This window comes from Sus scrofa, chromosome 9 (genome assembly GCF_000003025.6).
Source record: "Sus scrofa isolate TJ Tabasco breed Duroc chromosome 9, Sscrofa11.1, whole genome shotgun sequence".
Taxonomy (NCBI): domain Eukaryota; kingdom Metazoa; phylum Chordata; class Mammalia; order Artiodactyla; family Suidae; genus Sus; species Sus scrofa.
The window spans coordinates 45,520,879-45,532,953 of NC_010451.4; the positions used below are offsets into that span (position 1 = coordinate 45,520,879).

General features: G+C 44.2%; 1 protein-coding gene across 10 annotated transcripts in view; it reads right to left on the reverse strand.

The window, feature by feature from the left end:
• Positions 1-12,075, reverse strand: part of JAML (junction adhesion molecule like) — a 30,809-nt gene that overhangs the window by 14,383 nt on the left and 4,351 nt on the right. For 3 of the 10 annotated variants that reach the window (XM_005653698.3, XM_005653697.3, XM_005653699.3), the window contains exons 2-4: positions 8,852-8,914; positions 5,294-5,448; positions 3,730-3,955 (exon numbers count right to left, since the gene is read on the reverse strand). In XM_005653698.3, the coding sequence (XP_005653755.1) occupies positions 3,730-3,955; positions 5,294-5,448; positions 8,852-8,894 (424 nt within the window). In that variant the 5' untranslated portion in view covers positions 8,895-8,914. Of the gene's footprint in view, positions 1-3,729; positions 3,956-5,293; positions 5,449-5,523; positions 6,589-8,670; positions 8,756-8,851; positions 8,915-10,743; positions 11,436-11,706; positions 11,797-12,075 lie in introns of those variants that run through there. The other 7 variants (XM_013977439.2, XM_013977441.1, NM_001244730.1 and 4 more) reach the window with 6 other exon arrangements.

Below are 12,075 nucleotides of genomic sequence, written 5' to 3' on the forward strand. Positions count from 1 at the left end.
GCTGCTGTTCAGGCCAAAGCTGCCGCTTGGATTCAATCCCTGGCCCAGGAACTTCCATATGCCATGCCACAGGTGTGGCCAATAAAAAAAGAAAGAAGAAATGAAAGGCAGGACAGTATTTATGGGAGACACGAGCCTAGGCCTTAACTGGACAGAGTTCCTTCAAAAGAGCTTTAAGCAAAGTTCATAACGCAATCTGATACCAAGCTAAACTTTTCATCCAAATTGTGTTCCTGGAAGAACATTAACTTCCTGCCCAGCGGGAAAGAGGCACAATGGGAAAAAAGCAAAAGAAAATATTATGAACTTGAAATACTTTGAAGGGAATTATTTTGGAGGTAATACCGATAGGGAAGAAAACGCCCTCTCAATCTATGAGCATGTTAAGAACCGAGTCCTTTCAACCCACCAGGCCTGTGCTAGATACCTCGTACCTAGGATAGCACCTAGTCATTACAATATTTGTAATGAGATATGCATTTTTACTCTCCCATTTCACAGAGGACCAAAGTGAAAGAGGCCAGAGCTTTATGACAAGCGAAAGACAGAGCCAGCGCTCAAACCCAGGCCTGAGTGAAAACGAGACCTTGCTTTCTCACTCACTCTACTATTACCACCTCACATAAGTAGAAAAATGGCTGATTCTGGGGCAAAAATACAAGAAGTTAATATTATTTTTATTTGTAAGAATATTGTCTACAGAGAGTTCCCTTCATGGCTCCGCGGTTAACGAACCCAACTAGGAAGCATGAGGATGAGGGTTAAATCCCTGGCCTCGCTCAGTGGGTTAAGGATCCAGCATTGCCATGAGCTGTGGTGTAAGTCGGATCCCGCATGGCTGTGGCTGCGGCTGTGACTGGCAGCTGTAGCTCCAATTAGACCCCTAGCCTGGGAACTCCCATAGGCTGTGGATGCACCCTGAAAAGCAAAAAAGAAAGAAAGAAAAGAAAAGAAAAGAAATAATATTGGCTACAATCTTTAAAATAAGAACTGTGAATAAAAGGGTTGAAGTAGCAGAAAGACAGAAAACAATTACAAACTGAAGGGTAAACTTTGTGGAGGAAGTCGTAGATGAGTTTTCACATGGGAGGAGATGGCCACCAGGCAGATGGTTAGGAGTTAGATCTAGTCCCACTCTGGCTGGAAGGGAAAAGTAAATACTTTGTTCCACTGGCTACTGGGAAATATCTGACTACCCCTAAAATTATCCTGGTCGGCTTCCATGGACTCAGTGCCTGGAATTGCCTCCCTTGGGTTTGTTCCTTCTATGTCATTTCCAAGCAGGAAAGGGTATCCATTTTGCAGGCCATGCTTGAATGGATGAGTTTGGGCATAGAAGGCATCAGAGGCCAAAGCAGAAGGGGGTAGCCCCAAGATAATCCTTGGGGAACACAGGCAGCTAGTTTGTTTCCTCTTCCTGGAGAGCCACAGCTTTGGAATCAAAAGAAAAACGTAATTGGAAAAAAGTAGGAAAAATCAGAAGAGAGGCCAGAGGCACCTTCTACAACTCCATTTTTTAGAAGTCAGATTCATGGGAGATTTAAGAATTTCATTCATTCAAAATGTCTACTGAATGCTGACTCTGGGCCTGCGGCTGGTCATCATAGGACAAAGAACACAGATCCGGGTGAACAGGGGGGACACAACTGAACAGGTGTGATGGATATCACCAAAGAGGGTGCTCCAAAGGACAGTTTGTTGAAAGAATGGATCTAGGAGTTCCCATTGTGGTGCAGTGGAAACAAATTTGACCAGGAACCATGAGTTTGTGGCCTCGCTCAGTGGGTTAAGGATCCAGCGTTGCCGTGAGCTGTGGTGTAGGTCACAGACAGGGCTCAGATCCTGCGTTGCTGTGGCTGTGGTATAGGCTGGCAGCTGCAGCTCCAATTGGACCCCCAGCCTGGGAACCTCCATATGCTGAGGGTGCAGCCCTAAAAAAATAAAAAATAAAAAAAGGAATGACCTAAACTAGCTGACAGGAAGAGAGGGGAGGAGCACAGACTCTAGCTCCCAACTAGACAGAAAGCTCTCCCCAGGCCATGGACTGTTCCTTCTATCTCACACTTTTAAAGAATGACTCTAACTCTATGGCTTTCAAACTTTTTAAAGCAGAAGAATTCTTTCTTTAAAGTCTTCCCTGGCAGCTCAATGAATATAACAGGAAAAAGGGAAAGGACTTTGGTTGTAGTGGAAGTGGAAGCCTGGGGTCCTACCTGACCGGGTTCCCTATGAACCCCCTGCCCTATTCTCACTCCTGTGGGCTACCAGCTTTCTTGGACCTTGAGAGTTCTACAGAACATGTTTTGTTTTTTTTTTTAAACCCAATACCTACTGAAGCCACTTATTTATTTATTTTATTATTTATTTTATTTATTTATTTATTTTTTTTTTTTTTTTTTTTTTGTCTTTTTGCCTTTTCTAGGGCCGCTCCTGCGGCACATGGAGATTCCCAGGCTAGGGGTCCAATTGGAGCTGTAGCCGCCGGCCTACACCAGAGCCACAGCAACTCGGGATCCAAGCCGCATCTGCGACCTACACCACAGCTCATGGCAACGCCAGATCCTTAACCCACTGAGCGAGACCAAGGATTGAACTCGCAACCTCATGGTTCCTAGTCGGATTTGTTAACCACTGCGCCACAACAGGAACTCCAGAAGCCCGTTATAAATGGGAAAATGAGGTCCTAGGGAGTTAGTGAGACCTGCTCATTTCTTTTATGTCCCCCAGAACACCTAACACAGTTACCTACAAAACATGGACACAGCGTCAATGTGGATAACTGATGGAAAGAATTGGAGTATATAAAAAAGGACTTACTTTGCTGACTAGGTGCCAGGGTCCAAGTAGTGGATATGCCATTTAATAAATATTTATTCTTGGAGTTCCCACTATGGCTCAGCAGAAATAAATCTGACTAGTATCCATGAGGATGCAGGTTCAATCCCTGCCCTCACTCAGTGGGTCGGGGATCCAGCATTGCCATGAGTTGTGGTATAGGTCACAAACGCAGCTTGGCTGTGGCTGTGGCTGGCAGCTGTATCTCCAATTTGACCCCTAGGCTGGGAACTTCCATATGCTGCAGATGTGGCCCAAAAAGCAAAGGAAGGAAGGAAAGAAGGAAGGAAAGGGGAGGGGAGGAGAGGGGAGGGGAAGAAAGAAAGAGAGGAAGGAAGGAAGGAAGGAAGGAAGGAGGGAAGGAGGGAGGGAGGGAGGGAGGGAAGGAAGGAAAGTAGGTAGATTAGGCAAGTCCCTTCACCTCTGTAAGCCTCAGTTAACTCATCTGTAAAATGAAAAGAAGAATAAAGGGCCTCCTTCACAGCAATTTCATGAGAATCGGAGTTCCTGTTGTGGCACAGCAGAAACGAATCCAACTAGGAGCCATGAGACTGCAGGTTTGATCCCCAGCTTCACTCTGTGGGTTAAGGATCCAGCGTTGCTGTGGCTGTGGTGTAGGCTGGCAGCTACAGCTCTGATTAGACCCCTAGCCTGAGAACCTCCATGTGCCGCAGGTGTGGCCCTAAAAAAGGACAAAAGACCAAAAAAAAAAAAAAGTAATAGTGAAATAATGTGTCATTATTTTTATTTCAAGAGCACCACATATTAAGGACTCACTCCATGGTAAGTACCCAGCCCAGTGACTGGCATCTGCCAAACAAAATCAGTTCCCTTCCCTCTTTGTACACCAAGTCTCTTGCCCCTCCACCCTTCTCTGAGTAAGAACTTATGTACCTTTGGGTTCCTCTGGTAGTACATGCAGCACCACTGCTTTTTTGAACACCAGGCTCTCCATTTGGAAGCGGATTTCACAGGTATAGTTTCCCTGGTCAGCTTCTTCCACATTTTGGAGCAGGAGAGAACCATCATGGTGTAAGATGTCCCCCACCAAGTGCACACGATTCTGGAAGCGCCCCACAGGCACGCTGATGTTGGCATAATGGAACAGCACATAATCATCCTGGAGGGCAACACGACATCAGAGAAAATCTAAAGTCAATGGCACGGGACCCTGGAGTGTGGATCCAAGACTCTGTTCTGTGGAAGCAGCATAGTCATCATCACTATTGTCATCCCCAAGTACTTGGTACCCAGTTAATAATAATCATAATAATATTGCGCCAGACAATACTCTAACCTGCACCAGGCTCTAGGGCTCATTTCACATGAAGACAATTGGAGAAATAGGTCAAGGCATTTTCATTTCTTACAGTTTAAGGTAAAATGTAATACCCACTCTGAAGATCTCTCTGGGGATCCAAACTCACAACTTTTGAAAAGCATCTCCCACCTTCACCCTGTTTTCTGCCATGGCCCCCAGATTCGATGGCATTCAAAGGCATGACATAATCCCACAGACTGGACGTTGTGAGAATCTCCAGCATGTCGGCTGTTGCCCCTCTCCTTTCCGCCCTTCTCCTGGCACCATATTATACAGCATGAGAAGGAGTCATCAACAGGGAATGGTTTACAGGCTGGGAGGGAGAGCCCTGGGGGATTCTTAGTTTCACCTAGACCATGGGTCTACCCCTCTCATAATAAGAACCAGTAATGAAAATTTGAGTGATGGCAGCAGTACAGGGATAACATGCTCTGAGCTACAAAAACAAGTATTTCATTTGCAAATGTTGGGACTTGATTGTTAGTAATACATTACTTGGGATATATTTCACAAAGGATCCTGACATAAAGTATCTCTGCAGAATCTCTGATGAGGCTGAACACACTATTTCCTAATCCACAGGACTCCCTCACTCAGCCATGCTGAACCTGCTAATCCCAACACTTTAAGCAGCCTTGAAGGAGAAAGAGATGATCCCCAGCACATAAATGAGTCAGTGGGATGCTGAAACGATCTGCACCCTCCCCCCAAAAAAGGTCACGGGACATCATTCCTATGCTTGCACCATAACTCTTCTGCTTAGACCAATGCATCTTCACTCTTCTCACCCCTCCCACCCATCTATACTATTCTAAAAACAGGAGAAATGGAGGAAAGAAACTAAAAGAATTTTATGTACTTGTCTCCCATTAGCTTCTCGTTGACTTGAAAAGTAAGCATTACCCTTGTGAGAATCACCTTCGTCTTCACAGATGGGGAAGCTGAAGCTCAGAAAGGTTAAGTAACGTGCCCGGCTGATTACACAGCCAGGAGCCCAGACTAGGAGAAGACCCAGTTCTGACAAGCTCCCGCAACCCCACCTCCTCTCGCAGGATGACCTGGTCCTCCTTCTCCCACACTCTTCTGACACCGTTGGCCAGGGGCTTCTAGTACACAGCAGTGTCTCCTCCTTGTTACCTGGATGTGCTTTCCTGATGAGAACATCCAGTCCACCTTTGTCACACGTTTCTCTTCTGTGCTCCGGAAGACACATCCCATCAAGGCTGAATCACCCACGTGGACTGTCAGCTCCACAGAGGAAACAGTCAAGTCATTCAGGCCCAAGGAATAACCTGTAGAGGTCAAAAGGCAAGAGGAGGCATTGTTCAGACAAATACACTTAACAACAAAAAATTAATGTTACTCACCAAGTTCTATGCATTTTTCCCTCCACAGATGACCCAACGTGGACAAAGTATTCAGAGGCCCCTCATTCAAACCAGCATGGCATTCCCAAGGGTAAGAGAAATACCCTCTAGTTACCCCCACATGGCTCAAGTCAGAGAGGTTTCATAGTCTTCATACTGTATAAATACTAACTAACCCTGTGCTCCTCACTAGTCCCTTCTTTTCTAGAATTCCCCCTTGCAATCTCCTTTCTAAAGCAAGAAGAGAACCCCTGCAGCCTCTGCTGTCAGGTCATGGATTTAGACACCCCAAAAACAGAAAATGGGATGTCTCTGGCTCCTAGTTTTCCACCAGTTCCCCAACTCAGAAGCCATTTCACAGATTTTTGCTTCCCTCTGCTTTTCTCCTTCTTTAGTTCCTTTACAAAAGCTTGTCTCTGAATTTGCTGGCTGATTCTGCTGCAGTGCAGGTCCTTGTAATTAGGCCAACACAGAGCACATCTCTCCCCTTGCATTTCCTTTGTATTTGCCTCCTCCCCACCTCCCCCCGACACCCCAGCTCTGCTCTCAGGCTTGACTTTCCAGCCTCTAGGTGTTAGCCCATGTGGTACCACCCCACTGTCTGTCCATTGCTCAAGAAATTTCCCTTTTCACTTAAAGAGAAAACCATGACATGCATATTTCTGTCTTCCCAAGATACACTATGCAAAGAGACAACAACAGCCAGAAAGACACATTCAGAGGCTGGCCAGTTCCTACCAAAGAAGAGCCAAGTGAACACATATGGGAATAAACAGAAAATGTGCCAGCCTTGTCATCCAAGCTGCTGCCCCCAGAGAAGAAATTTCCTGCGCAACAGCAGGCATACACAGTGGGGAAGAAGTGAGAGAAAACATGAACTCTCCACCCTTTGGAGGGGATTATTTTGAGAGAAATCAAAAGTACCTAGGAAAACAATTTGGAATTGTCCTGCAAGGAAGAACCGAGCAGCTCTAAGTGTGGGTAAAGATATAAGGAGCTAATTTAGCTGTACAGCAGAAATTGACAGAACATTGTAAATCAACTAAAATGATTTTTTTTTTTTGGCTTTTTGCCATTTTCTTGGGCCGTTCCCAAGGCACATGGAGGTTCCCAGGCTAGGGGTGGAACTGGAGCTATAGCCGCCAACCTACGCCAGAGCCACAGCAACGCAGGATCCGAGCCGCGTCTGCGACCTACACCACAGTTCACGTCAACGTTGGATCCTTAACCCACTGAACAAGGCCAGGGATCGAGCCCGCAACGTCATGGTTCCTAGTCAGATTCATTAACCACTGAGCCACGATGGGAACTCCATAAAAAAATTTTTTAAGAAGCTAATTTAATGTAATATTAAGAGTGCTGTAGGAGTTCCTATTGTGGCTCAGCAGTAACAAACTCAACTAGTATCCATGAGGATGTGGGTTCGATCCCTGGCCTCGATCAGTGGGTTAAGGATCCCTCGCTGCCATGGCTGGGGTGTAGGCCTGCAGCTGTAGCTCCAATTTGATCTCTAGCCTGGGAACTTCCATATGCCACAGGTGCGGCCCTAATAAGACAACAACAGCAACAACAACAACCAAAAGAGTGTTGTGACCGTTCCCTTGTGGTGCAGCAGGTTAAGGATCAGTGTTGTTAACTGCAGAGCCTGGGGTGGCTGCTGGGGTGCAGGTTCGATCGCTGGCCTGGGAACTTTCACATGCTGCAGGCGCAGCCAAAAAAAAAGAAAAGAGAGAGAGTGCTGTATGTAGAATGAAATGCAAGTTTACCAGGAAGCAAGAGCAGCAACCAAATCAAAGAAAAACTTACACCTGATGGGTAGCCTTTGTAGAGAAGTAACTGGAGAAAATAAGACTTTCTACAGAGGAGGAAAACCTCTCCGCTAAGAAGTACAAAGTCCCTTGGTGCCACCATGCACTCCATACAGGGTTGGGTTGTTAACTCTCTGGATAGAAGGGCAAAAACCTGCAGGCTGCTTTACACATTTCTAGAGAAATGTCTAAATAGCCTCTGAAATCACTACAACCCTGATTCCATGAAAAAAATTCTCTACTACATACTGTTTTCTTGTGTGTGCCATGTGTGTGTGTGTTTCTGCATGTTTGTGCACACACTGTGTTGCCTGGAATCAGAGCAAAGGCAATTCTTTTGTGTACTTTGCTGAGTCAGTGTTTAGGTCACCAGGCACAATTCAAAAAACTAATAATAAAGAAAAATATAGAATGGATAAAAACAAGGTCCTACTCAATAGCACAGGGAACTATATCCAATATCATGTGATAAACCAAAATGGAAAAGAATATGAAAAAGAATACATATTTGTATAACTGAATCACCTTGCTGTACAGCAGAAATCAACATGACATTGTAAATCAACTATACTTCAATAAAAAATTTTTTTAAAGAGAAAAGTGATGAGTTCCCACTCTGGCACAGCAGGTTAAAGATCTGGCATTGTCTCTACAGCAGCTTGGGTTGCTCCTGAGACGCAGGTTTGATCCCTGACCAGAGAACTTTCATAAGCAGAAAGTGTGGCCAAAAAAAGAGAGAGAGAGATGAAAGGCTATAACAGCAAAGCACCTAATTAATTTATTCTCCCTACAGAGCTACATCCACAGGATAAAGAGAAAGACAAGGGGACTAAAAGGATACAAATGTGAGAAAGAAATGGGATGAGCAAGAAGATGCAGCCCTGAGCGCTCAGGTCACATAGGAGCAAGAGAATCCAAGCTGGTCTGAGGAAGCAGCCAGAGCAGGCTTTTTAGAAGAAAGTGGAGCTTAAGGAGAAGCCTGAGGATAAAGAAGGCTTAGGCAGGCTTGCTCAGGTGAGGTGGGGAGAGAAGGTTCCAGGCAAAAGAAACCATCCAAAATTAGGAAGGAGCTCAGTGCATTTGAGGAACCACAAGAAGGCTGGCGTGGCTAAAGCATGAAAAAAGTTACAGGGATTCTGGAACTCTCTTGGGTAATTTCATTTCCTAATCTGAGACTAGCTGTGATTTTAAAAACAACATCTTAAAGTGCAGGAATGCCAGCAAGAAACTTTTTTTGGATCCCACAGGAAGGTCCTGGAACACCCAGTAAGGACCCTAAGGCATTCTGTTTCTAATAGAAAGAGAGGAATATATAGCTTTCCAAGAAAAAGTCTGCTACCTGGCCTCTAAAACAGCTGCTTCAGCAAAGCATCTGTTTCAACAAAACTATGAAGTTCCAGGCTGGGGTTTCCGTTTTCAGCACACTAAGGGGAAATGAAAATACATAAAACTAGCTTTTTAAAATGCATGAGACTTATGAGAAATCAAATACCATCCTTGGTCCAGTGGCTTCTACTTACCCAGTAACACTGGCATCAGGATGATTTTCAGTGGGTAAAACATGCTGCTCTCAACTTTTCAATCTGAAGATACAAGAAAAAAAAATCAGAAAATAGTGTCAAGAGAAGTTCATTAATTTAACAAATCAACAGTGAGTGCCTCTGTGAAGCAGCCTGGGTCTGAGGCACTGCGATGTGGCAGTGAACAAGGAAGACAAGGTCGCCGCTCAAGTGCAGTCTGCATGTAGGGGGAGACAGAGAGAAAAAAGCAGCAAATGAATGAATAAGGAACAGTGGATGCTGGTGACCATCACGATGAATCAAAACAAAGTGGTGTTTGGAGAGTCACTTGGGGGTTGCCTCAGACTGGCTGTAAGGGAAGATTAAAGTTGATTTTCAACTGAAAAAAAGCAAATAATTCCAGGATACCTTGAGATGACAACCCTATTCAATCCACAACTTCAAGTTTCATGTAAACAAAAGATTACAGGATACTCAGCCTGAAATTTTTACCTCTCTCTCCAACTAAATTAAAATGACTACTTTTAGACATATAAACAACATTTCAGACATGGAGGAAAGGCGGTACACAAATAAGGGGAAATTTTGTAAGCTCAGTTGAGGCATTCACCAAGTCATTTGACAAAGAAACCACATGATGGTTGAGTCTTTGGTTTTTTTGTTTTTTTGTTTTTCACTTTTTTAGGTAGGATAGAACAAGACTTGGGCTGAGTATGGGCAAGTGTACTTTTAAAATACCCATATTATCTCTGTGGTATTTATTTCATCTTTTTTTTTTTTTTTTTTTTTTTTTTGTCTTTTTGCTATTTCTTGGGCCGCTCCCTCGGCATATGGAGGTTCCCAGGCTAGGGGTCTAATTGGAGCTGTAGCCACCGGCCTATGCCAGAGCCACAGCAACGCAGGATCTGAGCCACGTCTGCAACCTACACCACAGCTCACGGCAACGCCGGATCGTTAACCCACTGAGCAAGGGCAGGGACCGAACCCGCAACCTCATGGTTCCCAGTCGGATTCGTTAACCACTGCGCCACGACGGGAACTCCTATTTCGTCTATTTTATATATTAGCTCTTGGGAAAAGATTTGCTGTTCTGCACAATGCCCCACAATTTTCTTAAAACAGAAGAGCTCTAAATCCAAAGAGTTACAATTCAACCAGCCTTGGATTCCTACCTTCTACTGTGGCTGGTCTCAGGAGAAGATGATCCCTGCACCCATAATACTCTGGAGTAATTTGACCTCAGAATCTGCTAGGAGGAAAGGTCTCTTTTTTTTTTTTTTTTTTTTGCATTAACATCATAGTACCCTACCCGGCTCTGGTGGGAAGTCCAGCATGTGTGGCAGCCATTTTAATTTATAAAAACTGATTACCTAAGAGAATCCTTCCCTGTATTCTAATCAACAAAATTCTCCCTCCGGAAAATTAGGATCAAACTGTTCAAGGCAGCCCAACCTAGGTCTTACTTATGCTGTAAATCAGTTGCCCTTGCTGAACCTCAGTTTCCCCACCCATAACATGGGAATAACAATGCAAGGATCGAATATGACAACGTAGGTAACAGTGCTTTGACAACCAGAAAGCATTACCACATAACAACCTAGGTGTTATAGCCTAAAAGTCAGATAGGAAATAGAGTTTGTAGCCTTAGGGGAGATTTGACGTTCTGAGCACCTACCTTTACAAGAATGGCAAATGATGAATCAGAACAAACTGGAAACTTTTTAAGTTTCAGTTCTTGAATCCCATCACGACAACGACAACGGAGATAATAATTACACTGACTCAGATATACCAAAAGTCACACTAAGTTTCCTCAAACATGAGTATTTTTAATGAAAATACAGACCTCTCTCAAAACAGCCACAGCATTATACCTGCTCCACAACACTCACCTCACTCCATGCGTACAGGGGTGAGCATGATTAAGGGCTTCCTTTATATCGTAACTTTAATTCATCGCATCTGGGACATCAAACTCACTGCCGTGTTCTGGATGAATTCTTCTCCAGAGAGTTAATTGTGCTCCCTTCACTGCCCAGCAAATAGCTCTCATATATTCCCCAAAGCAGTGCACCATTTGCATGGAGAGTAAGAACTGATTTACAGTGTAGACTTATCTACCCTCTCAAGGGCAGGATCATATGCATCTCATTTATGAGTGTCCCGTGCCCGTGCTACAGCATCGGTGAAGTGCCTGGCATATACTGGATAAGGGCTAATAGCTGCCAATACAACCAACTGAAATCAACTTAGACATCCTGCCAATGCACTACTCTATTCTAAGAAGAAACCAGTGACCCCAAAAAGATTTTAAATCTCGTCGCCAAACTGAAGACACACAGAGCCACACCCAAACCATTTTCCAACAAGTTCTAAGAAATGTGCCAACGATATGATAAATAAAAGATACCCATTTTCAGTCCTAAGTACTCAAATGCACCATTAGAACTCTGGGTGAATGAATAGAGAAGCAATGATTTGACAGAAAAAGTGTTAAATTTTTTAAAAATTCTCTTCCCAGAACAGCCCTTCCGTTAACTACTTCTTTCATCTTTGGTAAGCCACTCACTCTCCCCAGGACTCATTCTTAATATTAAAGGATCAGATTACACCCACCCACCTACCCACCCCAGTTAACATGGCACCACATTAGAAATCAGTAGTTGATATTCAATAAACTAGAGAAAGTTATATTCTCTACACACCAATCAATTTAATTTTCACAACCTCCTGTGAGGTTTTATAGATGAGGAAACTAAGGCACAGATTGGTGAAGTGACTCGCCTAAAACACAAAGCAAGTGGCAGGGCGAAGATTCGAGCCCAGGCACTGTGGATCAGAGCCTGTCCCCTTACCACACTGCACTGCTCCTCCGTGTGTGTAAAAGTCATCAATGTTTTAGAACGGAGTTTCCCTGATCTTCATTTATCAGAGCAAAATTAATCTGCTCCCCTGACTGAATCCTCTTCCCACCCTCTTCCCCTAGTTAACTCCTGTTCATCTTTCAGTTCCCAAGTGAAATGCAGTTTCCTCGCGGAAACCTCTCCTGAACCATTCTTCCCAGGTCAAATCCTTAGGCCACATGTTTCAATAGTATTATTTTACTTTCCTTGAGGGCATTTGTCACAACTTTTTTTTTTTTTTTTTTTTTTTTTTTTTGGTCTTTTTGCTATTTCTTGGGCCACTCCCTCGGCATATAGAGGTTCCCAGGCTAGGGGTCTAAT